Below are 26,722 nucleotides of genomic sequence, written 5' to 3'. Positions count from 1 at the left end.
GAATTCTTGACAGACTCTGCAACAGGCAACGTCAGCACTGAACTTCCATCCTTCACTTCATTAGGAAGAGTCTCCCACTGTGCAAGTTTTATATCCTGCAAGGGTATAACTGTGGACAGATGAATGCTCTGAGCAGTTCCAGGGAGGTTCCTCAGTTCTGCCCTCTTACTGTCAGCGCAGAGCATCTTGAGGCAGCCCTAGATGTTCATAGGGATGCTCATTCTTTTCTCTATGTTTGCAATAGAGACTTCAGTCTCAGATTCCACATTCTGAAGTTAGAGGTTTAGATGCATTTAGCACTTACCTTTACAAAGAGCATAACTTGCACTGTAAAGTGCAGAGGACATCAGAAAGGGTATTACCCATGCAATATCATAAGTGATCACACAGAGCTTTCCCAAGGACGTGTATAATGAATCAATAGCATTTCTGCAGCTTTGACACTTGCAGTGCCCAATCTCCTCCTTCATATGTTTTTAGTTTCCAGCTACCACCATGCACCATTCTATTGGTCCTCTTTGTGGTCTTTGCTTGGTTTTTGTTCTTTGGTTTGTTGTTTTCTCCTTATTTTTTTCTCCTTAATGCACTTATAAACTTCCCTGTCTTTTTTTTTTTGTTCATTGTTTTAGTGCCAGTAGCTAGGTTTTGTCTTAATTTGATTGGATCACATGATAGCAATTCTAGCTGTTTAAGGAATTTTCTCCAGTTTCTAGTAAATCCAATCACCTTGTCCATGTGTAATATTCTCACAAGTATTCATATTATCTATTTCCTGATCACATGTTTGATACTGGGGCTATCTCAAAGGCTGTTGCTAAGAAAGTCTGTCTGATGATGCATCTAAAGATGCACTTTCCAAAGATCTCTCACTCTGCTGGCAGAACTTGTGGAAATCGACTAAGAGGGGTGGGATGGAACTAGGAGCTATCTGTCTAGTCCTTACTGGCTAATCTGCACAAAGCTAATGTCTTATTTCCTCCTATTGTCACACTTTACATTTTGCTGAGGTCAGTGCAGGAGTTGCTATTACCTGGAATGCAGCCGTAAGTCCACTGGGCTCCCCCAAGTCCTGTTACTTTGGGGATATGCCTCTGCTTTAGGATATATCTCTGGTAATAAAATGTGGTGCATGGCACCAGCATCATCCTGTCATCTGAAAAATCCACTGAAGGGATCTGTCAACCACTTTTCATGCCACTCTCTGCAGATATCAATGAATGTGAGCGAGACCCACTGCTGTGCCGAGGTGGGATCTGCGTGAACACAGATGGCAGCTTTGAATGCATCTGCCCCCCTGGACACGAGCTGACTTCTGAAGGGAGCACTTGCATAGGTAAGATGATGGAAAGGTGTGTTATGACCAGAGTCTGGTCATGATAATGATGTGAGGAGAACGGAGTGTCATGCTGGGCCCAGGAATGTCCTTCCAGTCCTTTGTGTGGGTAGAACGCATTCAACTGGGAAGGGCTGGGGTTGCTCCCAGGAATTCACTGCATTTAGGATGTCTCTTATTCTAACTGCTGTTCATTAAGAATGAACAGTAGGGTGATGCTAAGGCAATGGAAAATCTGAGTTCCCTTCGAACTGCTATATCTCTTATCTTTACCAGTAAATGAAATATCATTCCCTAGGCCTGGATCCCCCTGACCTCTACCCACACAGATCTATACACCCAACTTCTTAACCTCCCAGGCAGGTTGCACCTCAAGCAGGAATGGTTCCTAGTCCCTTGTAATCTCTGAAATGGGTCTAGGCAGTGTGATGAAGTGCCAGGGGCTGTTAAACACCCAATTTGTTTTCAGTTCTCTTTAGGTTGTTTGCATAGCCATAGCCTACAAGCTGTGGAAAAGGCATGTGAGAAAAAGGAGCTTGCACAGGACATTCTGAACTGAGGCTGGGTTCTAGCATGACCAGAAAGGAGTCTGTGATTCAGGTTCTAGGGAATCATAAACAATAATAAGTTATGTGAGAGAAGATAGTGAATTGTGAGGACTTGCTAGCTCAGAAAGGATGGAAAATTGTAAGAGTGAAATCACACCAGTCCAGAGCCTAGGAAATGCAGTCCTGACTTGAGGAGCAGCCTGCTTTTTCATCTCAGAATAAAAAGTATGAATGAGTGTTTAAGGTCAGAAAGCAAGGACAGATGAAGTTTGGAAACAGGAGTACCTGGGGTTGGATGCCAAATGATGCTCAACGTGGCATTGGGATGACTGGCTGCTCAAAATGTTCTCTTCACCACAGATATCAATGAATGCTCCCTCAGTGACAACCTGTGTCGCAACGGACGCTGCATCAATGTCATTGGGACCTACCAGTGTGCGTGTGATTCGGGCTTCCAGGCCACTCCAGACAGGCAGGGCTGTGTTGGTGAGTGCTCCACTAGGCCAAATGCTGTGCTAAAACCTCAGAGCTTCTGGCCTCATAGCTCCTATGGTGCTCAGCGGGGTGCCTGAATGTGAGTTAGCTCCAGATGAGAGGTGAATCTCTCTCCTGATCTGCTGCCAACACTCTTGATAAGGGGCTCTCACCAGCCATGGAACTATTGTGAGCTGTGAAGTGGTTGGCAATGATGCTTTCATCTGCCTTGTGGAGCTTTGAGTAAGCCCACCACAAAGGCACCCCTCCCACCTTCTCTTTCCATACTGGCACTGTGTCTGAGTGCACATATTCTGGATGACGACTCAAGCAGGCACCTGACCTCTCCCTTCTCCCCCAGACATTGATGAGTGCACCATAACCAATGGTGGCTGTGACACACACTGCTCTAACTCGGAGGGCAGCTATGAGTGCAGCTGCAGCGAAGGCTACGCACTGATGCCAGACAAGAGATCATGTGCAGGTGAGCACTGAGCTTGGCTCTCATAGATCGTGTCCCAGGGTTCTCTGTGTCCACTGTCAGCTGCCCATAGCACTGGCTTCAGGGTGAAAGATTCTCATTTTTATATCACTTCCAGAGAGGTGATTTCTCTGGACTGCTATTTGCTTTGCACCTCACTTTGGGACCCCTAGTTGTGTAACTACATGATTTGCTACACAGCCCTCCCTCCTGCCCCCTGCTGCTCCCACAGTATTCTTTCCCAGGCTGTAACATCTGTACTTCAGCAACAGTCTCCTTCTTTCTAGATATTGATGAATGTGAGGATAATCCAGACATCTGTGATGGTGGGCAGTGCACGAACATCCCTGGGGAGTATCGCTGCCTCTGCTTTGATGGCTTCATGGCATCACTGGACATGAAGACTTGTATTGGTGAGAACAACACTGCATTTATGGGCTGCTGTTGGAGGGAGAGAAGGAGGGGCAGCAGAAGCTTGCCCAAGGGTCAGAATATGGTTATTGTGGTGTTCAAAGTAAATCCTTCTTATCTTGCAGATGTGAATGAATGTGATCTTAACCCTAACATCTGCCTGCACGGAGAGTGTGAAAACACAAAGGGCTCCTTCATCTGTCACTGCCAGCTGGGCTACTTCGTCAAGAAGGGAACCACAGGCTGCACAGGTGAGAGCACACTCCTGGAGCCAGGAGTGCTGATGGGAGCCCTCAAAAATGCTCACTGCAGCTGCCAGGGAGAGAACATCTTCCCTCTGATGGGAAATGCTATGGGTACCCAGGGATGTTCTGGGTGCTGGGAGCACCTGCTGAGCATCTAGACATTTAGCAGCAGGAAAGATTTCAGGCAGGGTAGCACTTTCCTGTCTTTATCCAAACCAGGGACCTGCCTTTCCTTTTATCTTTATGTTCCAGCGAGGAGTACAGATCAGCTGTTCAGCTCAAGGATACAGCCCTAGGGCAGACTGTTCCACAAATCACCTTGTTCTTGTTCCCTGGGGCTCAGGCTCCCAGCAGCCATTGATGCCTTGAGCAGTTAGCAGGATGGCTCCCTCATTGTACCCTGGGGAAGCTGAGCTGCATCATGCTCTGATGTCATTCCTCCCTGCAGACATTGATGAGTGTGAGATTGGGGCTCACAACTGTGACATGCACGCCTCCTGCATCAATGTGCCTGGGAGCTTCAAGTGCAAGTGTCGCACAGGCTGGCTTGGAGATGGGCTGAAATGCAATGGTGAGTTCTCTACCTGGAAGTGGATGTCAGTGTGTCTGGGTGCTCTGTGGGTACCTGTGAGGGTTGGGCTGTGTTTGCACCTGTGCTTACAATGTTCTTGAACCCCCCTGGTTGAGGACTTTTGTAGGTATGGGGTGAAGAGGGTCTGCAGGCGTTGCACTGTGAAGCTCTGCAACTATATCTAGGAAGGACCTGGCAATTAATGTGGGAGTGAGGGCTTGTATTTATGGGATGTGGAGTTTTTGGGTAATGCTGTGATGTGTGTTGAATGTCAGACTGGCAGCGTGGCTGTACAGTGGTGCGTTGGTGCATGTATGTGTGCAGGAATGCATGGGTGTGGGAGCTATATAGTGTTGTGTGTATGGTGTTTATGCATGAGTGCAGGGACTTATTGGATCCAAGTGTATGGTGTGTATAAAGTGCATGTTATGTGTGCCTGAACCATGAGGGGTATGGATTGGTGTGTGTGTTTCTCACTGCCAGACTTTGTCAGGAGAGTGTTTAATGGCCATGGAGACTCACAAGTGCTCCAAGTGCCTGCAGGTTGCAGTCTCCTGGCCATTTGTATGTCCACCTGGAGCATGTCCCTGGAGTCCCTGCACTAGCTCTCCATGCCTAGAGGAAAGGCCAGAGGCAAAATTCTGAGGGGGTGCTTCTCCCTGCCCAGACTTGGACGAGTGTGCAACAGAAGAGCACAAGTGCAACCTAAATGCCAACTGCATCAACACACCAGGCTCCTACCGCTGCGCCTGTCGAGAAGGCTTCAATGGAGATGGCTTCTCTTGCTCAGGTGAGGCCCACAGACCCACTTAGCAGCAGGAATGTGACTTGACTGTCTTGCTGAGACAGTCTCCCCTCATCTTAACTAGCAACCTCTTTTGGCACCTGGCTGCCTGTGGGGTGCTCCCAAAACCAGATATTCCCCCAAAAGCCACTGCAGCCTGCCCTGCAGAATAACCTGTTGAGGTACATTCAGGAGAGATATACCTTCTTCTCAGTAGGTGATTGGGGAGGTTCAAGACAATTAGTAGTATTGCAGTCTCTTTCTTTGCTGCCTTCTAGTAGAGGGGTGGGATTTTCCTGGGCAAGGTGGTGGAGGAAGCTCCTATCTCTTGTTTAATGCCATGTCAATCTCACACCTGATTCTCCCCAGATGTGGATGAGTGTGCAGACAATGTGAACCTGTGTGAGAATGGACAGTGTCTCAATGCACCTGGGGGTTACCGCTGCGAGTGTGAAATGGGGTTCAATCCCACAGAGGACAGCAAGGCCTGCCAGGGTAAGTGACCAGGGTTTTGTTTGCTGCTCCAAGAGATCCTGGGTCCACCTGCTTTGTGGCCTTGATCTCTCCCTTGCAAATGCACCATAGGCACCTGATGGCTACTAAGCAAAACTCACCATTGTTTGGTGGTGCAAGGCTCCTGCATTATTGCAGGTGGTCAGAAGCCTGTCAGTCAGTGCTGGGTACCACACTGCCAGTGAGCATATCCTTGTGTGCCATACTAAACTGCAGGCTCTGCTCTGACTCCAAACTGCTGCTCCTCAGGTTGTCAGGTCCATGTGAGACCAACACTGCAGAACTGTCAATCTCTTCCTCTTAGAGGATTAGGTCCCCAACCTGCAGGGAGCTGGGCCAAGCCAAGGATGCATGCAATATGAGCAATCAAATAAATGGGAGTGAGGGGAGAAGGCACATCTACAGCAGGCCTGGTCCTGCTCACCCAAGAGGTGATATCTATCCCTTGGCACTTGATCGTTCGATCACGAGGAAGTGGGTTATTATGTGGGTGGCTGGATTGTGAATGCTTTTCAATGGGAGCAGAAGAAGCCTTTTCTGGCCCTTACCTTGCCAGATCGTGAGTACCCAGCTCTCCTTCTTTTACAGACATTGATGAATGCACCTTCCAGAATATATGTGTCTTTGGGACCTGCCAGAACCTGCCTGGCATGTTCCGTTGTGCCTGTGATGATGGCTACGAGCTTGACAGAAGTGGAGGCAACTGCACAGGTACAGGACTGTCGTGGGTCCATTGGATGAGGACCAACACACCATGGTACAGCCTCACCTTGAATATTTACAGTAAAAGGGCTTCAAGACATATCCTATGAGGAGAGGCTGACATTCAAGTTTTCTAGGTTAGAGAAAAGGAAGTTAAGACATAACCTCATTCTTCTCTACAACTTCCTGAGGAGGGGAAGCAGAGAATGAGGTCTTGATCTCTTCTCCGTGGTAACTGATGTTGGGATAGGTGGGAACAGTGCGAAGTTGCACCGGGGTAGGTTCAGACTGGATGTTAGGAAAAACTTCTTCACCATGGAGGTGGTCCAACTCTGGAACGGGCTTCCTAGAGAGGCAGTTATACCCCATGCCTGTTCAGTGATCAAGAGGCATTCAGATGATGCCCTCGTTAATTTGATTTGACTTTTGGTTAGCCCTGAAGTGGTCAGGCAGTTGGACTTGATGATTTTTGCAAGTCCTTCCAACTGAACTATGCTGTAAGCATATTCTACGAGCCTCACAAACATCATGGAGATGGGACACAGCCTGTACACACCACACAGAACTTAGGGTAGGGACTGTGGTTTCTGTGGCAGTCTTCATCATTCTTTTCTGTCTTTATCATCCTTCCACCCTTTCAGACATCAATGAATGTGCAGATCCCGTGAACTGTATCAACGGCCTGTGTGTCAACACTCCTGGCAGCTACCTGTGCAACTGTCCACAAGACTTTGAGTTGAACCCCACTGGTGTGGGCTGTGTGGGTGAGTGGGGATCTGTGTTGTAAGCACACCTTCCAACCAAGAGCTTGGTGGTCCTTCTTGTTAGTCCCTCATGGTCAGAGCTGGCCACTACCAGAGATTGGGGTGGTTGACCTCAGTCTGCCCTGTGGAACACCTAGTTGTCCACGATAGGCTTAACCCCACAGCAAAAGAAGAGTATTTTCCTCCATGGATACTTCCAAGCCTCACCCACCTTGTTTCAGCAGTTACGGGTACACTCCTGATTGGAGAGATGTTATGTCTTCCATGCATACAATTCTTTGCTGGACAGGCTTGCTCACACAGTGCTTTCTTTGTGCAGATACCCGTGTTGGGAACTGCTTCCTGGACACCCAGGATCGTGGAGATGGAGGGATCTCCTGCAGTGCTGAAATTGGAGTTGGTGTCACGCGGGCATCGTGCTGCTGCTCACTGGGTCGTGCATGGGGCAACCCCTGCGAGCTTTGTCCTCCAGCCAACACAAGTGAGTTGTGGAGGTGCCTGGGATGAAATCGGGTGTGGGCTGAATGGGCAGCATAGGAGAGAAGGAAGTGGAAGGGGCTGTGTCTCTGTGGCTTCTCAACTCAGGCTAGGGGCCTCAGGTCTGGTCTTTGTGATCATCATGATAAAGCAAAGGAAGCTTGGGGAGGAGAGGCTGACCCTGCTGTGCAAGGGTGGACCAGGGCTGAGAGAAGATGGGATGGGGAAAGGCAGCAAGTTGTGCCTGGGGAGTCCAGACTGATATCCTTTGTTCCTTATCACTGTAGGCCAGGGAAGGGAAGTAGATGTGAAATAACTCCTTTCAGGAGTGGGCAGGTAGAGAGCTCATTGGCGTGGAATGTGATGAGTCAGGCTGCTCACCCTCTGTCACCATCTTCATGGCCTTTTTATTTCTGGGATTCTCCTGTTTTTCCCCCCTTGCCCTCTTACATGTGAGCTCACTTGGCTCAGGACCCCCTGACTGACTTTTCCTACAGCTGAGTACAAGACACTGTGCCCTGGAGGAGAAGGTTTCCGGCCCAACCCCATCACTGTCATCCTGGAAGGTAAGCCTGCCCAGACCCCTGCCCACTGTCTGCTGCACTGCTGGGCTGGCTATGTGCCTGCTGAGCTCCAACCACTGGCTGATAAACGGCAAGAGTGTGTTCTCCTCAGTCATTCTCCAGACACCTGGCAGAGCTGCTTAGGTGCCAGCAAGGAGTGCAGGCAGTGGGTCAGCACACTGGGGATCCTGCTGGGGCTGCAGGTAGTGAACGCCCCCTGGCTGCTCTCCCACCACAGATATCGACGAGTGCCAGGAGCTGCCAGGTCTCTGCCAGGGTGGCAACTGTGTGAACACTTTTGGCAGCTTCCAGTGTGAGTGCCCCTTGGGCTACTACCTCAACGAGGACACACGCATCTGTGAAGGTAACTGCACCGTGGGGCCCTGCATGCCTGTGTGGCAGGTGTGTACGTCATGTGTGTGGACATGTGTGAAGAGTTGTGGTTCTGTCTGTGCTGGGCCTTTTCTTCTTGCTGGAGGAGTAGCTGGCAGAATCTCTTCTTTCTCTATTCTTACCACAAACTTTGGCTCCTTTCCCTGTGCTAGGCCAGCCTGGTCGCTGTGCCAGGCTGTATATACCCAGTCCAAGCCATACCCAGCCCACCCTCCACTCCATGTCAAGCCTGTCACTACCTGTGCTCAGTACTTTAACCTTCATACTCCTTTTTTTTGTCAGATATTGATGAGTGTTCTGCTCACATTGGGATCTGTGGCCCCGGGACCTGTTACAACACCCTTGGCAACTACACCTGTGTGTGCCCCCCTGAGTACATGCAAGTCAATGGAGGAAATAACTGCATGGGTATGGCATCATCTGAATTTCTGGGAAGGGCTGTGTCAGTGCCCTGGTGGGCAGCATACTGAGGGCATTGTGGCTGAGTGGAAGGAGTGGGAAGTGCTGGGAACAGGGCTGGGGCTCAGGAGGCACAAGTCAGTGTCTGGGCTGCCTTTGCAGACATGAGGAAGAGCGTGTGCTATCGCAACTACAATGACACATGTGAGAACGAGCTCTCCTTCAACATGACCAAGAAGATGTGCTGCTGCTCCTACAACATTGGCAAAGCCTGGAACAAACCATGCGAGCCCTGCCCTACGCCAGCCAGCCGTAAGTCAACTGTCCTGGAAAGGCACACTGGGACCATGGCTGCCCCCGGGTGCTTTGGGATACAGGCACAGTGGGAGTAACAAAACAGTCAGGGAAAAGGGAAAGCATCATGGCTGGCAGGCAGTGCTTGCAGATGTGTGTGATGTCAGACAGGCAGCTCTGCATGCTGGATGGACACAGGTGACCAGGTTGATGTCTGCAGAGGGGAGGAGGTTTGTGGGGATTACTGAGGAGGTGTGGGGGCATGCAGAGGCTTGGGGCCTTTACTCTGAGCCATACAGATGCTCGGTGTACTCATGTGCCAGCCCTCTGGTTCCTGGCTGAGCACCATGCAGAGCCCCCTGCCCACTGTATCCCCTCTCTGCTCACTGCAGCCATATTTGGGCTTTTTGTTCCTCACTGCCTGCTCACCAGGCATGGTCATGACTATGATGTTCCCCTTCCAGCCGAGTACCAGATCCTGTGTGGGAACCAGGCCCCTGGCTTTATCATCGACATCCACACAGGGAAGCCCATTGGTGAGTACTGCCAACCCTGCTGCCCCTCATTCTGCAGTACCACTGCTGTCAGTCACAGTGCCTGTGAGCTTGTTTGCTTCTCCTCCCTTAGCAAATTAAGACTTGAGCAGAGAAAAGGCAAGGAGAAGAGGTGGCAAACATGGCTGTAAGCAGTTTGCCAAACCTTCAGACCTTTCCCCCAGGTGTCTGGGCTGCTCAGAGCTCCCCACATTTGCACTTGTCTGTTGGTCTCTGTGCTACCAGGAGAGTCAGGCAGTCAGTGACCACAGGCAGTAGCCAGGTAGATCCAGAGTTTGCCTGTCAGTCATGCTGTCAGCAGCACAGGCCTGACAGCCTCCGAGTGATGAGAGCTGAAGTTTCAGGTTTGTTTCAGTAGATGGAAAGCCAGAGGTACTGGTGAAAGTTCTGATGTTTGTGGAGTCTACAGATGTTTTGCAGTCTTGAAAGATGGGCTTGCTGGGCATTTCTGAGACAGCAGATAATCACTGCTTTACCTGGTCATTGCAATGACAACTTGAACACAGGAGAATGAAGAGGGAGTGAATGAGTTCATCTTTCATTCCCAGGAAGCAAAGAAGCATGAGCTGTGCTACAGAGGGTGTCAGCCACTTGTGTGGAGCAATGGAGGCTGCTGGTGGATTGTTCTGGTTGCAGTGTCAGACTCAGGGACCCCTGAGCCAGCTCAGTGTTTCATTGACCCCTGGAGCTCCCCATTTGAAATCTAGTCCCTAACCTAAGCTAGTGTCCTCATTACTGCAGAGGCACACTCAGACAAAGCAAAGTGGATGTCCTGGGTAGGATCCCTCCCAATACATGCTGTATAGGCTCTGCCTGCAATCCTGTATCTCCTGTGACCTGGGAACCTTGTGTGGCTCTTCTGTATGCACAGAATGCTGTAGCCTGGTGCTGTCTGCACAACCCAGTACCAGTTCTGCAGGAGTTGTTCTGCTCTTTACCAGGTGCCTTTTTCCCACTGGTCCTCTTTCTGTAATGAACAAGGGCAATGCTATTCCAGTTATGAGGGATGCTTTCCTTCTTTGTGCCTTCCTGGGATGGTGACATGTGTTGTGTGTGTGCAGATATTGATGAGTGCAGCGAGATCCCTGCTATCTGTACCAATGGTGTCTGCATCAACCAGATTGGCAGCTTCCGGTGTGAGTGCCCCATTGGATTCAGCTACAACAACATCCTGCTCATCTGCGAAGGTAATGATGGCTGGGACTGCTGCCAGGAGGGCCTGGGTGGCTGAGGGGGCTGCAGCGTAGCACTGGCATCTCCTTTGCTCATGGTGCATCACAACTGACTGTCAGTGGAGATAGAACAGAATCTGCACGTTCTCAGCCATTATTTCTCCTCAAATAATCTCCCATGTTAATGATTGGACAAAAATTGCTGATGTTCATTAATCTTCCTCTCTGTTTCTCCTCCTCTGTTCCTTGATAGGGGTTGTTGGGTGTTGTTTTTGTAAGCATTCGCAAATGTGAACATTTAAAAGATTTGAGTTGTACCTGAAATGCATTTTATTACTGCAAAAAATTGACACTGTTTGGAGCAAACCAAGGGTTAAAATGGAGGTGACTTCACTGAGCCTCCCCAGCTCTATCAGGATGATGCCCCAGCAGTCTGTATGCACTTCTCCCACAGACATTGATGAATGCAGCAGTGGAGAGAACCTCTGCCAGCGCAATGCTGACTGCATCAACATCCCAGGCAGCTACAGGTGTGAATGCTCGACTGGATACAAGCTGTCACCTAGTGGAGCCTGCGTGGGTAAGATTGGACCTGCTTGCTGCCTGCTCTAGTGTGAGAGTGCTGGCATCACTGCTGGGCCCTTTGGTTGGCTCTGCAGAGCACCAGGGTGGGCTCAGGGAAGGACAGGACGAGGGATGTGCTGGTCCCCTGTGCTCCTTCCTGGCCTTCTGTCAGACCTGGGGATTACCATCTGCCTGCGCTGTGATTTTGGGATACCTCCACTTGTGGAATAGTTCTTAGGGACTGTAGGCTCCTGGGGGATGAGGAAAGGTGAAGTGCAGCTTTCATTTGGCAGCTCATTGAAATCCTTTTTTAGAGATTGCAGATCAATACGTCATCTTGCTTGTTCTCAGTGAAGCTATCTCAGAAACCTCTGGCCCTGTCCTGCTGTGCGTTTGCTCACAGACTCAGCAGGGCCTGCAGAAGGGCAGTGCCTCAGCTTTTTTCATTTGATCCATCCCTTTTGCTCACCAGCACCCACTCTGCTTTGTCATAGGTCGCAATGAATGCCAGGAAATCCCCAACGTCTGCAGCCACGGGGACTGCGTTGACACTGAGGGCAGCTACATCTGCATCTGTCATAACGGCTTCAAGGCCACCGGGGAGCAGACCATGTGCATGGGTCAGTGTGACCACCCCAATTCTGTGCTGCCCTTTTGAGTGAATCATGTGTCATGGCGGATGTGAGCTTTCTCCAGCACCTGCTGAGTAGCGCCAAGGGCAGGGCCACCGTGTCCTCATGATCACAGGCTGCAAAACTGCAGGGGCATTGTGCATCTGGCTGGGCTCTGTCTGCCCTCCCTCCCGAGACAGTGGCTCTGAGCTCCTTCAGGCTCTCAGTCAGCAGTGTCTTTTTCCCTGCAGATATTGATGAATGTGACCGACAGCCCTGTGGAAATGGGACCTGCAAGAACACAGTTGGGTCCTACAACTGCCTTTGCTTCCCTGGCTTTGAGCTAACACACAATAATGACTGCATGGGTGAGTTGCACACAGATGGCAGACTGGTATCATCTGGCAGGAGCTGTTTGTTGGGCATTCCCTGCATGTCCTGCAGTGGCATACAAGAACTCAGTTCCATTTGTCAGATTATAGCAGTTACAGGAGTAACTGCTGGATCTTACCAGGCTGTGACTGCAGGAGTGGTTGTATATGTCACCAGTCAGGTTCATAGTGTGGTTATGGTGGCATGCTGACACTAATGTGCTGTGTGTATTTCTTCTCTGTGCTTATCATTTCCCTCCCACAGACACTGATGAGTGCTCATCCATGGTGGGGCAGGTGTGTCGGAATGGCCAGTGCATCAACAGCATTGGCTCCTTCCAGTGCCTGTGCCAAGAGGGCTATGACCGGACTGCGGATGGGAAGAACTGTGTAGGTGAGTGTTCTTCCCACAGAGTTGAGCTGTGTTGGCCTGGCTGCCACTAGGCAGTACTATGAGATCTGGACTCAACCTAGTCTACCCAAAGGTATTGCCATAAGAAGAAGACACTCCAGAACCACTCACAAGGCCCCAGGTCTGATCAAGCACTATCATTTAACTGCCCGTGGAAACTGGGCCCTCTGTGCCTGCATCTCTGGTCAAGCAGTGCCAGCTGAGACCTACAGGCAGCAAAAGCAAACGTTGCCTTGTCCATCCTCCTAAAGCATCCAGAATTCTACCAGTGATGCCTTGGGAATTAACTTACAGTCATGACTGGCTCTGCTTTGAGTTTTTGCCAGTGCTGTTTGTGCAGCCCCTGAGGCTGCAGGAAGAGTCAAGCATATTGTACCCAAGTTACCTGTGTCTACCACACTGCCTCCTGCAGCACACTGTCCTACAGAGCTGAGCCTGTGTTGCCAAGGTGCATGTCTGGAAAATGCTTTCTTGTGTCTTCTTAGCAGCTGCAGAAAGACACCCTGCAACTGAATTCTCAGAGCTGAGCACTGACACTGGTTATTTCCCCTCCTCTGCAGACATCAACGAGTGCGTGAGCCTGCCTGGGACCTGCTCCCCAGGCACTTGCCAGAACCTGGAGGGCTCCTTCCGCTGTATTTGCCCCCCTGGGTATGAAGTACAGAACGACAATTGCATTGGTAATGTTGGCTCTCTGCCTCCTCCATTTCCAGCACAACGTGTGTCAGTTCCCAAAGCAACCATATTCTTCCTGGGTGGGCTGGGCATGTGTCACCACCCCTAATACCCTCTTGAAATAACTGGGCACAGAGCAAGGCCAGGCTCCCAGGACAGAGGAGGGTCACTGTTTTTGCTGTACCCTGACCACTTCATCGTCCCAATTGCCCTGAAGGTGTGTTCAGGGTAAGGGCTGGGGTCCCTGTCCCCAAGAAGGGTGGTGACCCCCAGGCAGCAGAGTTCCCCAGAGATCATAACTTCACCTGGTTTTAATGCAAGGAAAAAATATGTGACCTTTGGCTGCTTTGTAAGTAATACATATGCAATGCTTCCAGATATCAACGAATGTGAAGAGGAACCCAACATCTGCCTCTTCGGGACATGCACCAATACTCCTGGCAGCTTCCAATGTGTCTGCCCCCCAGGCTTTGTGCTGTCTGATAATGGCCGGCGTTGCTTTGGTGAGTGCAGCTCTGCCCACAGGATGATGGGGAAGTACAGGATATGGCAAACACAGACACCATGGATGGAGGCAGGAGCTGGCACAGCTGCCTGCTGTGACTCCTTATAGTTGTTCTCAAGATTGGTAGGAGAGGATTGGATATTAAGATATCCTGGTTTGCTGCAGGACAACTTAGTGTCTCTGAGCCAAAATTCAGGGGTGAGTGGGCTGCCCCCTTCCTCCACAGCAGCACTGCCTGCCTGCACAGCCATCCAGAACATCAGCATCCTGAAAAGGCCCTGAAGGTGCTGAAGGGCTATAGTGGGGAGAGGAGGACAGCATCACCACTGGATGACTGCAGTGCCCTGTACATTTTTCCATCCTCCTACAGATACTCGCCAGAGCTTCTGCTTCACCCGTTTTGACAATGGGAAGTGCTCTGTCCCCAAGGCTTTCAACACCACCAAGGCTCGGTGCTGCTGCAGCAAGATGCCAGGAGAAGGCTGGGGGGACCCGTGTGAGCTGTGTCCACAAGAAGGAAATGGTAGGTGGGCTGGGCCTTAGCTCCAAGGGAGAGATGGTCTCCAAGAAGAGCAGTGCAGGGACGGTGTGCAGATTAGACATGCAGCTGTGCAAGCTGTCCAGAAAAGAGGCCCCTCCATGTGTGGAGAACTGCCCTGCAACATAGATGCTTTTACTAGGTTGCAGTTTTCAGCAACCGCAGTTGGGTTCTCAGGAAATGGACTGCTTAGTACCATTTTGGATATGCTCTAAACTCCCAGTGTGTCTTTAGATAAGGCAAAAGCATCTCGGTGCCTCCAGAGCCAAGGCAGGCATAGATACTTCCCAGTGAGCTGGAATTTTGTGCAATCAGTTGTGCAGTGATCTGTCAAGCTCTCAGTCATGCCCTAGAAGCAGCAAAAGCACATTTTGGCCTCCAGGACTGGGATCGTGTCTAAGCACAGCTCACTTTTCTTCTTTCTTCCAGTTGCCTTCCAGGAACTGTGTCCATATGGCCACGGAGCCATCCCAGGTCCGGGTGACACCCGAGAAGGTATGGTCTGGCCCAGGGACAAGAAGTATGTTATATTGGGGATGAGGGGTGTCAGTCTAGAAGCAACCATATTTTGGCTATCGGGAGAGAAGAGATGAATCCCAATGGCAGTAAGGGAGGGATGTGTGATTCCTCCTAAGCTCATAGTCTCTGCTCACCCATGCTGTCCCCAGCTCTGGCAGGAGTCTGGGATTTCAGAGCCAGTTCTGAGAGGATGTGGGTGTTTCTGGCCACATGTTCACATGTGATTTAACATTGCCTTGGTTACCCCTCTAGATGTGAATGAATGCTCAGAGAACCTGGGTGTCTGCATCAACGGGGCCTGCATTAATACTGATGGCTCCTTCCGCTGCGAGTGCCCCTTTGGATACAACCTTGACTACACAGGAGTCAACTGTGTGGGTAAGGATCTGAGTGTTTGTCCTCATGTCAACAGCTATGAGCAAGGATGTGAGTGTGTGTGTGTGTGTGTGGAAAGAAGGATTTTTGAATGCACTTCTACCCCTTCCTTTTTTAACGCTGGCTCCTGATTTTGCTTAGCCTGTGTGAATACTTGGCTGCAAGAAGTTACCAGCATACATCTTTCCTATATAAATCATCCACCTAACGTGGTCCTGCCTTCCTCCAGATACAGATGAATGCTCCATTGGCAACCCCTGTGGGAATGGTACCTGTACCAATGTGGTAGGAGGCTTTGAATGTGCCTGTGATGAGGGCTTTGAGCCAGGGCCTATGATGACATGTGAAGGTAAGGCTGCTGTGGGGCTGCACCTTCACCCCACCCTGCAGAGCTCCAGATGGGAGAAACCATGGGAATCCCTTCCTGCCTGCTACTCTCCTGCTCTCTTGGGTCCCACAGTGTCCTTCATCCACCTGCCTCCATAGACACTTGTACAAAAATTGTATTATTGTCCCAGAAAACCTCAGCCACATCCAGGCCATGTGCCAGTTAGGCCCTGCCCCAGTTAGGCCCTGCCTGGCTGAGTGAGCAGCAGTCAGGTCAGCATCCCCTTTGGCTTCCTCTGAGGTTGGAGCTTGGGATGAGTGCTGGAGGTCTACCTGAAGGCTGTAGCTGCCTCGCTGAGGATCCAGGATCCTGTCCCCATCAGAGAGGCTCAGTCACCTGCTGTGTGTCCATTTACAACTGCAGACTTTGGCAGGAAGCCTTGGTGAGGCACAGAAAGTTGTCATGAGATGAATGCACAGAAGGGAAGTCTATCCTGGGCGGGTGTGTTGACATTACTGTCAGTTCATCCAGCTCAGAATGCAGAGTCAAGCTCTCTTCTCTTCTGCCTCTCAGATATTAATGAGTGCGCATCGAATCCCCTGCTTTGTGCATTCCGCTGCATCAACACATTTGGCTCCTATGAGTGCACGTGTCCATCTGGATATGCCCTCCGAGATGACAGAAGAATGTGCAGAGGTAAAATTCTTCTTCTGCAGCTGTTTGGGGAGCTCCCACACTCTCTCCAGGCCCCTGTCTGTCTGTTTCTTGTGCTAGACAGAAGCCAGGACTTGTGGACTGCTGTTTCTGGCTTTGTGCTCACTTGGGCCTCTACCCCAGTGTCTGCTGTGTGCCAGCCAGCTTTGGCCAAGGCAGCAGGGACTGGCAGAGCACTGTAGCTGTGAGCACACAATCCTTCTGCCACAGTGGTGCAAGCTGGCAGGATCAATGTGAAATTTTTGGTTGCAGATCTAGATGAGTGTGCAGAGGGTCTGCACGACTGCGAGTCTCGAGGAATGCTGTGCAAGAATCTCATTGGCACCTTCATGTGTATCTGCCCACCAGGAATGCAGCGCAGACCTGATGGAGAGGGCTGCACAGGTACCAAGGGCCAGGCTGGGAGGGTTTCTCAGTAGGACTGGACCTGTATGCAAACCTGTAGCTTTTCCTTATGGCCTGTCAAACAAGTCCTTCCTGTGACTTCCCACGTGTCAGAACTTCCAGTCCTATTAGATGCCCATACACTCACAGTCTCTGCTCACCTGTAGACCCATCTGCAGCCCAGAATGACACAGCATTACACCTTATGTCGTTTCTCTTGAATCTTTCCATGTCAGTGTCAAGCTTCTTTGCACTGAGCTGCTTTCAGAAGTGCAGGCCCATGCACACCTGCATTGTGTTAGGAACAGGAGGAATGCAGAGCGAGCCCAGCTCCACTTGCAGTCTGGCAGCTCAGCCACTTGCAGGTGAAGAATGTGCGAAGCAGGGAAGTTGTGTGCTCTGCCTTATGGGTCCAGGGAAAGCGGGTATGTTTCTCAGCTGTGGAAGCATGTGGGAGTACACCTCAAAGGATAACGTGGGCTTGTTTCAAACTGGGTGGTAGCATGAAAATTCAGGGAAAGCTGAACTTTGACACTGCAGTTCTTTGTGACTTCTTTCTTAGATGAGAATGAGTGTCGTACCAAGCCTGCAATCTGCCCCAATGGCCGCTGCATCAACACGGTGGGAAGTTACCGCTGTGACTGCAATGAAGGTTTTGAAGTCAGTCCCTCTGGCACAGAGTGTATTGGTAATCACCATATCTTGAGCAGCCTCTACTTAGTGGCACATGATGCTTTTCAGGTGTTTCAGGTTTTCTGAAGGGAATTTGCCTAAGGTGAGATTTGAAAACATTGAACCTCAAGTTCAGCAAGTTGTGGGGACAGAAGAAGAGTGTAGACAGTGTTGCAGCTAAGATTTGCTTCGTGGACATTTTTTGTCCATACTTAACCATGCTGAGTTTTGCCCACAGAGGTAAGGTGCACCTCGAGTGCCTTGTAGGACACTGAGTCTTGGTGCCAGGAGAGCTAGGGGGTGAGAAGCTGCCAGGGCAGTGCCAAGGAGACCCCAGGATCTAGCAGGTTCAGTGACAAGGGAGTGGCCCAGAACTGGGGCTCAGGACAGGAACAAAAAGGATTCACCTGTTGGATAGAAATGTCCCATGTGCGCTACATATCTTCATGGAAAACTGGGACTTTATCCATCTCAGAAAGTGGGAACTGTCATCCATGGCTCAGGTCACAGTTTCTCTGATGTATATTCAAGCAGTGCCAGGAAATGTTTCTGAGTAAAAGGGATGGCAAAGCCTATGGAAGGACACATAGAAAGGCTAGAGCCAGGGATAGCCTGGACACCCAGCACCCAGTCTGCAGGGACATGCTTCTTGTGGGATCACCTTTGCCTTTTGTATTATCCAAACCACACTAGCCTATGTTCTGGAACTTGCACAGGGTGGACAGGTTACTCAGTTATCATTGGTGCTGGCACAGTCTCACATCCTGAACTTATCTTCCCACCCTCTCTGTCCAGATACCCGCCAGGGCTTCTGCTTCACTGAAGTGCTGCAAACCATGTGCCAGATGTCTTCCACCAACCGCAACCTGGTCACCAAATCTGAGTGCTGCTGCAACAGTGGGCGCAGCTGGGGTCCCCAGTGTGAGCTCTGCCCCCTTCTTGGAACCGCCCAGTACAAGAAAATGTGTCCTCATGGTCCAGGGTACTCCACTGATGGGAGAGGTGAGCTGGGGCTCTAATCACCTTTGGTGCAGATGGGAGAAAGCAGAGATGTGAGTACAAGCAGAATAACACTGGGAATGGACTGGGGCAGGTCTACACAGTGCCTGGAGCAGACAAGAAGCCTCTGCAGCATTACCTTACAGCTCCCTGCATGTAACCTCTAGCACTGAGATGGAGCCTGAGTTGCTATGGCAGAGTGCAGTCATAGAAGCATGGGGATAGAAGCAACAATAGCACTAACAATTCCTTCCCTCTCTTCTGCAGACATTGATGAGTGCAAAGTACTGCCCAACCTCTGCAAGAATGGACAGTGCATCAACAGCATTGGCTCCTTCCGCTGCCACTGCAGGCTGGGCTACACAGCAGACATCACAGGCACAGCCTGTGTGGGTGAGTCAGGAGAAGGAAACCCATTTCTCTGTACAGCCCTTGGCCTTGGCAGTCTTCCCTCCATTTCCTTCTTTTCAGCATGCAAAGAGAGGGTCCTATATTCCCCCCCTGGAGCCTGGCTTCCATCTCTGTCCATATGATCCTATGTGAACGTGGCAGGGTTGTGTGCACTTTGTCCTCTTACATGGCAGTACTCAAAGTCATTCCTGCACAGAGCTTAATCCCTCAAAACCCAAGGTCCTTAACTTGTCCCTTTGACCTCTGGGGTCACAGAGACAAATTCTGAACATATCCAGGGATGACAGTCTGTGAGCAGCCACACCTTTTGGTACAGGGCAGCAGGCTCTAGCCAACCTGAGTGCCACTCTGGGGTTGCCATAAAAGCCAGCCCTGGAATGACAGCTGCAAGCATTTGGGAAAGTATGGAAGGAGATGAAGAGGTGTTACACATCCAGAACTGAGATGGTGTTGAGGACCATGCCAGCAGCTAGGTCCTAGACTCAGAGTGGAAGAGAGGTCTTAGATCCCAGGAACTGGACTCTGTGCCTAGGAGGGCACATGTGACCCTGAGCACCAAGCCAGGTTTTCTCTCTAAACATCTGTGATTTCTCCAGGTATGTGCCCTCCAGCCCAGCTCAAAGTTAAGGGCATTTTCAGAGACCATTGCTGTTGCTCTTTGCTCAGCCAAGGTGATGCAGTCCCCATAAATACAGGGCTGTTCCCAGAACCTGGGAGGAACATTCACCCATCTCTTCAGCTGGGAGTGAGCTGGGCAAGTTGTCAGACCCTCCAGTCTCACCGCATCCCATGTCTGAGCAGGAAGGCAATTCAGCTCTTTTCCTTAGGAGACCTCTTAGATCTCCTAGTGAGAAAAAGAGATTTGGTACAGGGAGTGTCAGGACCCATGTGGCCGTGTGACTGCTTAGTTGTGTTGGGCCATGAAACTAGGGATCACCTGTGTTCAGGAGTCCCTTGATAGGCTGGGTGGGTCCAATGTGACATGGAGTCCCATCCAGCAGCACAGCCCATGAATGCTTTGTCTTGTGTCTCTCAACTCCAGATCTGGATGAATGTAACCAGTCTCCTAAACCATGTAACTTCATCTGCAAGAACACAGAGGGCAGCTACCAGTGCTCTTGCCCCCGAGGATATGTTCTGCAAGAAGATGGGAAGATTTGCAAAGGTATTTCCCAAATAATGTCCCAAAGGAAGAGGAAGCAGCAGAGACCCTGCCTCATCTCTGGCAGCAGAGACTGCTGCAGTGGGGACTCCAGGAGCTAAGCAGCCTGGGTCAGAACAGTCAGGTCCTTCTGTTCAGACATGAGTGAAGTCTAGACACAGAGAATGGTGCAAGGACTGATGCACCAGAATTTCGTTCCTCTACATGTCTCTTCAGGAAGAAAATACACCTTGCCCTTTCCTACAGACAGCACAGCACACCTCAGGCTGTGCCGAGCTCCAGGAGCATTGAAGCAGTGTGGCACACTGGGCATGTCACTCCCATGAGGGCTTCTCTTGATGCTGGCAGCTGCCCCTCTCACTCTGATTAGATGAGGTTGCAAACAAGGTGGTCTAAGAACTTGGGAGGGGATCTGTGGCTTACTGGTGAGGCAGAAAAAAATCTCTATGTCTTCCCTATGTGTTAAGTATGTAATTGGAGGGGGAGAGGCTCCCTGGACTTGTGGTTCTCATGCAGGAACTTTGTGTATGGTGTTCCTGAGGTTGGTTCATGCCAGATCCCTGTCTTTACAGCACAGTTGCTTCACTGTGTGTATGCAGCCACCATCAACTGAGACCACAAAGATAAACTATCACAGTAAGAGAAACTGAGGCACGTGTTCTTGTGCTTGTTGCTTTAGACCTGGACGAATGTTCCACGAAGCAGCACAACTGCCAGTTCCTGTGTGTGAATGTTATTGGAGGATTCAACTGCAAATGCCCTCCAGGCTTCACTCAACACCACTCATCCTGCATTGGTGAGTAGAGGCATTGGCTGCTGTGCACAGGGAAGGTGTCCAGGGGGGTTAGCTTCAGGCCCTGCTCACTTTCTCCAAGCCCTGCAGCTCTATCTGGAATACTGCAGCTCTCCTGAGAGCTGCTGCTGACATCTCTCCAGTCAGCACCCGATGTGTCAGTCACCTACCAGTGCCAGGGTGCTGTTCTCAAAGCTGCACTCCCCCTGGGGCTGGATTTACAGGCAGCTGCTGATGTTTTGCAGACAATAATGAGTGCACAGCACAGCCCTCTCTCTGTGGAGCCAAAGGACAGTGTCTGAACACACCAGGCAGCTACAACTGTGAATGTCAGAAGGGATTCTCCCTGGACAGCTCTGGTGTCAACTGTGAAGGTAGGTCTTTCTCTCAAGGGCTTTGGCAGAAACGTGTTCCATGTGGAAGAGCTCCTGGTTGACTCGCAGCATTACACTGCCCTGATCTGCCTGGAGGCAGACTTGGTCTTGGACAAGCAGGTGAAGGTCTTGGTGTTGCAATCGTAGCAGCCAAGAGTGGGAAAGGGATGGGCCTGTGTCTCACCGTGGGAGAACTCATGACAGGCAAACCTTAACATGTGCTTTGCCTAAGAGAAGTCTGTGTTGAGCACAGGCAGAACGAGGCAGAACAAAATGGTCCAGGCAGACCAAGAGGCCTCAGAGCAAAAACCATTCAAGCAGCAGCTGCATGGGGATATGCATGATCCTTGGGGCTGATGGTACTCTTCAAGTGAAAGCCACAGAGCTATAATTAGACAGAAGAACCATCCACCTACATGAGCACCCTGATGGGTACTGGCCCCCAGTCATGTAGAGCATATACATGTGGGTCCCTGTGCACTCAGTGCTGCCCATGGGACAGGAAGGAGTTGTCTCACTACCCCATGTGTTGCATTGCTGCAGATGTGGATGAGTGTGATGGAAACCACCGGTGCCAGCATGGCTGCCAGAACGTGCTCGGAGGCTACCGCTGTGGCTGCCCCCAAGGCTACGTGCAGCACTACCAGTGGAATCAGTGTGTGGGTGAGTGTGGGACGGGACCCTTGCATCCTGGAGCTGAAAGGTGGGGGGAGGGTAGACAGTAGCTGGGCCCTGAGTCCTTCTGCAGCCACCCTGACCATTGCTGACTCTGATTTGTGGGTCCACATCTGCAAAGCCAGCAATGTGCTTCCTGCCCTGCCCCAGAAACTTTTGCTCGCTAAGTTTCTAACCAGTTTGCTGTCTCTGGTGCAGATGAAAATGAGTGCTCCAGCCCAACTGCCTGTGGCTCTGCCTCCTGCTACAATACTCTGGGAAGTTTCAAGTGCATCTGTCCATCTGGCTTTGACTTTGACCAGGCCTTTGGGGGGTGCCAGGATGTGGATGAATGCTCAGCGGGTGGCAGCCCCTGTAGTTATGGCTGCTCCAACACAGATGGAGGTTACCTCTGTGGCTGTCCTGGCGGCTACTTCCGAGCAGGACAAGGGTAAGAGCCAACTCTCTGCTGTAGATCTGAGGTATATCTGGATAAAGCACATTTGAAATGCATTTAGAGTGACATTCAGAGGCTGAGACTTGCCCACCATAGCCCAGCTTGAAAAGCAAGAGAAGAAGATGGTTCTCACCCCAGCTCATCTCCAGCATATTTCTGGAGCCATGTCTATGGATGCTTTTAGAGTCAGGTGAACCTAGAGCCTGGAAGTGCTTCCTGGCAAGGATCCTATGCAGTTCCACCCCTGACCCACTCTCACCTTGTCTTTAAATGTTCATCTCTCAGCACTGTGAATGCTGAAGCACATCTGTGTATCAGGTGCTGTTCCCAACCCAGCTCGTGCTTCACACTGACTTTGTGAAGTGCTTGAGTGCTCTCTACTGCCAGAAAGCAACCTCACACTCCTCTCCTGTGCTCCAAGACATTTTTAAGAGGTGCCTGCTGCTCTCTGCAGACTATGTAGGTAATCAGGTACCAGGTGATGGTGCCCCAGCTCCCCCACAATTTGTAGCTCAGGCCCCTGAGAATAACAACTGAGGTGGACATGAGGTGCAGAATGTGTATTTTGTGGTGTCCACACAGACACCTGTACATTGCCAGGGATGTCACAGACATCCTTTACCACCACAGTTCTGTTATCTGCCAGTAGCCAGGACAATCTGAGGGAGCCTTGGGAGCCAGAGAGCTCCCCTTCCCATGAGCCCTTGGTTTCTCCATTGCCAGACTGTTGCCACCTCACAGAATCTCCTTGCTAATGCCCACATCCTCTTCCAGCTCACTAGTTAGTGCAATTGATAGCACTGTAGCAGATGTGGTGCAGATTCATCTAGTGAGGGCGTAAACAGATTGAACCCACTGCCTTATTAAACAGATGTGGCCTGATGCCTCCCCAGGCATGTCCTGACCATAAGGTACTCTGCACAAGCCATACAAGGCATGATTTTTCCTTTGTGTCTGGGTGTCACATGGGGAACACATGAGGGCAGTGCTAAGGTTTCCTTTTTGAATCGTGAACCTGAGATGGAACTCTCTGCTCTTCTGCCACCAGACACTGTATTTCTGGCTTGGGTTTTGGGAAAGGATCCTACCTTCCTGCCCCTCAAGAAGAGGATGAAGACAATCTGCTCTCCCCTGAAACCTGCTACGAGTGCAAGATAAATGGCTACCCCAAGAGAGGTCGACAGCGGCGCAGTGTCAATGGCACCGAGAGGCACAAGGTAAGGAATTCGTGACATCTCAGATGGGGTGGAGCAATTTTCAAGAGCTGAGTCAGTGGTGGCTTCCTGAACTGGAATCCATGCATCATGCCCATTCCTTGGATGTGCCCATCCAAGCAGATGCAGCTGCTCACTTTCTACTTAAGTGAAACTTCTGTGGTCTGACCCATATTTTATTGCAAGGGATGCAGTTGGGGTAACAGGTCCCACAGTGCCACAGGAGGCGATCAGACTCCAGACTGTCAGTCTAACTACAGGTTCTTCCTTGAAAGGAAGTTTTGACCTCTGTAAAAGGCTCCTCCAAGTTCACAGGTCCACTCAGGACAGGTAGAACTGGGAGTCTCTTCAGGCCTTGAGCAAAATGACCAAGAATTTATTGGTGCTTTTCCCTGAAGATGAGGGCTGTGGACTTGCTGGTTCTGTCTCAGGAATAGAAACAGGGCACCAAGAAACACTTGGAGGACCATAGATGTGGCACCCGTTTCTCAGAGCTGCCTAAGGATAGCATGTGAGGCAAAACCCCCTAAATCAAGTCTTCTTGTATCAGGCCATCACCTTTTCTTGGCATCTCTAAGTAACACACCTGGCTCCTTCCCTAGGATCACACTGTGAATTTGGACAGCATGGATGTGGAGGCTCCTCTGTCCATGATGCTGAACCTCTCTGACCTGGCTCACAACGAGCACATCCTGGAGCTTCTACCAGCTGTGGAGCCCCTGGAGAACCGTGTGCGGTACCTCATCTCCCATGGGAATGAGGATGGCTACTTCCGCATCCACCAAAAAGAGGGGCTCAGCTACCTGCACCTTGGCCGCAAGAAAATAGTTCCCGGCACGTACCTGCTGGAAATCACGAGCATGCCCCTGTACCGCAAGAGGGAACTGCAGAAACTAGAGGCCAAGAATGACCTCAACTACTTAGCAGGGGAGCTGGGCCAAGCACTGAGGATGAAGCTCCAGCTCCAGCTCTACTAACAGCCGTGAAACCCACCCACCCAACCGACACTACAGTCCTTAGCCTTGCCATCCACACCTGGAAACAACTGCCTCTTCTCTTGCTGCACCCCCTGCCACCACCTCCCCCCACTGCACTGCACAGCTGATGGGAAATGTCCCCGTGGGCTCAGCACTCACCTGGGTCATGCAGGGGTGTTCCATCCCATGAAGCGCTTGGCTCAAGACCAAGCCACACCACGACAGAGCTCGTGCAAGCTTTGCCAAAGCTGCTCAGCTCCTTCTGTCTCCTTTAAATAAGGTGCTGTTGATTGGGGCTTCCGTTCCAGTCCTTCACACTCACAGCCCATACACCACCTCACATCCCAATAAATGGGGGGGGATCTAGAGGTGGCTTTGGGAGGTGCTTCAAGGGTGTGATGTCAGTGCCTTTCCCAACAGTTCTTTTTCATTCTTTGATACTGCATTGTCCTAATGGTGCTGCTCGAGAACCCTACCCTACGCTGCCTCCTCTGTCTCTCTGTCCTCTCCATGTCCTGTGGTCCTTTTGGGCTGTTCTGTCAAACTGAAAAACTCACTGGTAAGTGAAGGGGCAGCTCAGGCTGCCTGTAGCAGCCAGCCCATAAGGACCAGAGCTCCTGCAGAGCATGTAGGGTTTTCACACTGCAGTGTGCTGAACAGTGCATTCCCTCCAAAGATTGGTGCTGGAAGGGAAACAGAGCTCCAGAAAGTCCAGGGGTTAGTGTGTCCTTACAGAAGGACATGTTCCCCTGTGCAAATAACAGTGCAATTATGCAAATAATTGCACTGGTTAATGCGAATTAAAAAACTAAACTGGAAGGGAATATGTCATGAGCCTGGCCTCCTTGCCAATGGGGATGGAGAGCTCAATGTACACACATGGCACACTGCAGGGGCAGACTTGCTGGCCACCACTGATGGTTTAAAAATCCTATAAAAACCCTCCCCCCGGCAGGAGCAGATGGGTGGGTGGGCTCTGCAGCATGGGGCAGGGACAGCCTGGCCCTCGTGGTCAGTCCCTGACCCTGAGCCACCCATTGGTGTGAACAGGGGGCTGATACCCCCAGTCAGGAGTGGAAATGGAAGCTGCAAGGCACTACCCTCATTACTGCCTGCACCTTGGTCAGCACGAGGTGACAACTGAAAGGCATCCCAGTTAGTGCAGACAAGCAAAATGCGCTCCAAAGAGTCTGAAAAACACATGTGAAGTGAAAGGAGCTCTCCTCACTGCCTCCTGTAGCCATGCATGCTGCTCTGTCCTGGTGGGCTTCTCCCCCCACCTCAGGGTGGCCCTTCACACGGCGCTTCGCAGTGCCATGGCCTCATTCTGTAGGAATCTGTTCTCACTTCTGCATCAACATTGTGCATCGTCAAAGGCAAGAAAGGTGCTAACTCACTCTGGTGACACACAGAACTACCTGATAACAAACCTAAGGTGCTTTCAGAAGCTGGTGCTGGTACAGAACTGTCAGCGTTGGTGCACTGTATCCATCCACCCTTCCGTATTTATGTGTAACCACAGCAGTCTGATTGCTCAGTGGTGTGAGGAGTGCATGTTCTGTAATAGTTTTTGGTACTTAGGGGTGGGGTGGTTGTTTTCTCCTGGTACACTTCCACTGCATGGAGCGGGGAAGTGTATGTATGCTGTATTTGGGCTAATGTCAAACTTGAAATCTCCATTTGTATAATGCAGCTCCAGACTCTGGTTTTGCAAGAGTTCCAGAGCTTGTGACAGGATGGGTGGCCTGATGTTTGGGTTTTTTTTATTATTATTATTATTTTGGTTTGGTTTGTTTTTCCCAACAGGTGCTTTCTTTCTTTTTTTTTTTTTTAACAAAACAGAAAACAAACCAAAAAAAAACCTATTAATAATAAAAGAGCAGAGATGAGTTTGTGTGTGTGTGCTGAGCCAAAGCTATCACATGAAGAAGCTCAAGGTTTCCTTAATTCCTCTCTGGTGTGGTGTTTTTTGTATTGCCATTTCTTGCTGGATGTTTTTGGGAAGCATTGAAACTGAACCTTGTGCCCTTGTCCCACAGAGAGAGATGGATTCTTTGTGGGATTCCTTTTTTGTATTGGAAGCAACAGCAACAATAAAATTATTTTGGGTTAAGTGGTTCTGTGCCTTCCTTCCACCTGGGTGCGGGGCAGATGTTGGCAGTGTCCATTGGCAGCACCCATTGGCTGCACTGGCTGCTGACCCCTCTTTGGTACTCCTTTGGGATGCTGTCACCCTCACAGCTGGAACATGGGTGGGGACACAGGGAGGGCTGGCAGAGGAGGTGAAATACAGGAGCCTGGAGGCAGAAGGGGGGGTTGAAAGCTGCAGAGATGT

General features: G+C 50.7%; 1 protein-coding gene across 1 annotated transcript in view; it reads left to right on the top strand.

Annotated features, from left to right (window-relative positions):
- LOC136055511 (fibrillin-2-like) overlaps window positions 1–25,405 on the top strand; it is a 118,193-nt gene extending 92,788 nt beyond the window's left edge. Inside the window, exons 26-64 of the mRNA XM_065747300.1 lie at window positions 1,208–1,333; window positions 2,242–2,367; window positions 2,717–2,839; window positions 3,124–3,249; window positions 3,373–3,498; window positions 3,941–4,063; window positions 4,731–4,853; window positions 5,217–5,342; window positions 5,949–6,071; window positions 6,704–6,826; window positions 7,146–7,307; window positions 7,801–7,869; window positions 8,105–8,230; window positions 8,542–8,667; window positions 8,821–8,970; window positions 9,417–9,488; window positions 10,568–10,693; window positions 11,133–11,258; window positions 11,737–11,862; window positions 12,105–12,221; window positions 12,490–12,618; window positions 13,197–13,316; window positions 13,689–13,814; window positions 14,187–14,339; window positions 14,784–14,849; window positions 15,126–15,251; window positions 15,478–15,597; window positions 16,150–16,272; window positions 16,543–16,674; window positions 17,237–17,362; window positions 18,142–18,348; window positions 18,613–18,738; window positions 19,799–19,921; window positions 20,598–20,714; window positions 20,957–21,085; window positions 21,629–21,748; window positions 21,959–22,190; window positions 23,245–23,413; window positions 24,013–25,405. Coding sequence (XP_065603372.1) covers window positions 1,208–1,333; window positions 2,242–2,367; window positions 2,717–2,839; window positions 3,124–3,249; window positions 3,373–3,498; window positions 3,941–4,063; window positions 4,731–4,853; window positions 5,217–5,342; window positions 5,949–6,071; window positions 6,704–6,826; window positions 7,146–7,307; window positions 7,801–7,869; window positions 8,105–8,230; window positions 8,542–8,667; window positions 8,821–8,970; window positions 9,417–9,488; window positions 10,568–10,693; window positions 11,133–11,258; window positions 11,737–11,862; window positions 12,105–12,221; window positions 12,490–12,618; window positions 13,197–13,316; window positions 13,689–13,814; window positions 14,187–14,339; window positions 14,784–14,849; window positions 15,126–15,251; window positions 15,478–15,597; window positions 16,150–16,272; window positions 16,543–16,674; window positions 17,237–17,362; window positions 18,142–18,348; window positions 18,613–18,738; window positions 19,799–19,921; window positions 20,598–20,714; window positions 20,957–21,085; window positions 21,629–21,748; window positions 21,959–22,190; window positions 23,245–23,413; window positions 24,013–24,387 — 5,264 coding nt within the window. The 3' untranslated portion in view covers window positions 24,388–25,405. The remainder of the gene's footprint in view (window positions 1–1,207; window positions 1,334–2,241; window positions 2,368–2,716; window positions 2,840–3,123; window positions 3,250–3,372; window positions 3,499–3,940; window positions 4,064–4,730; window positions 4,854–5,216; window positions 5,343–5,948; window positions 6,072–6,703; window positions 6,827–7,145; window positions 7,308–7,800; window positions 7,870–8,104; window positions 8,231–8,541; window positions 8,668–8,820; window positions 8,971–9,416; window positions 9,489–10,567; window positions 10,694–11,132; window positions 11,259–11,736; window positions 11,863–12,104; window positions 12,222–12,489; window positions 12,619–13,196; window positions 13,317–13,688; window positions 13,815–14,186; window positions 14,340–14,783; window positions 14,850–15,125; window positions 15,252–15,477; window positions 15,598–16,149; window positions 16,273–16,542; window positions 16,675–17,236; window positions 17,363–18,141; window positions 18,349–18,612; window positions 18,739–19,798; window positions 19,922–20,597; window positions 20,715–20,956; window positions 21,086–21,628; window positions 21,749–21,958; window positions 22,191–23,244; window positions 23,414–24,012) is intronic.
- The last annotated feature ends 1,317 nt before the right edge of the window (window positions 25,406–26,722 follow it).

This window comes from Cyrtonyx montezumae, unplaced genomic scaffold, assembly GCF_038088225.1.
Source record: "Cyrtonyx montezumae isolate F1298 unplaced genomic scaffold, pur_monq_1.0 scaffold_44, whole genome shotgun sequence".
In the NCBI taxonomy this organism is placed as follows: domain Eukaryota; kingdom Metazoa; phylum Chordata; class Aves; order Galliformes; family Odontophoridae; genus Cyrtonyx; species Cyrtonyx montezumae.
Note: the sequence above shows the minus strand (reverse complement) of the source record. Positions and strands in the feature narration are given on the sequence as shown.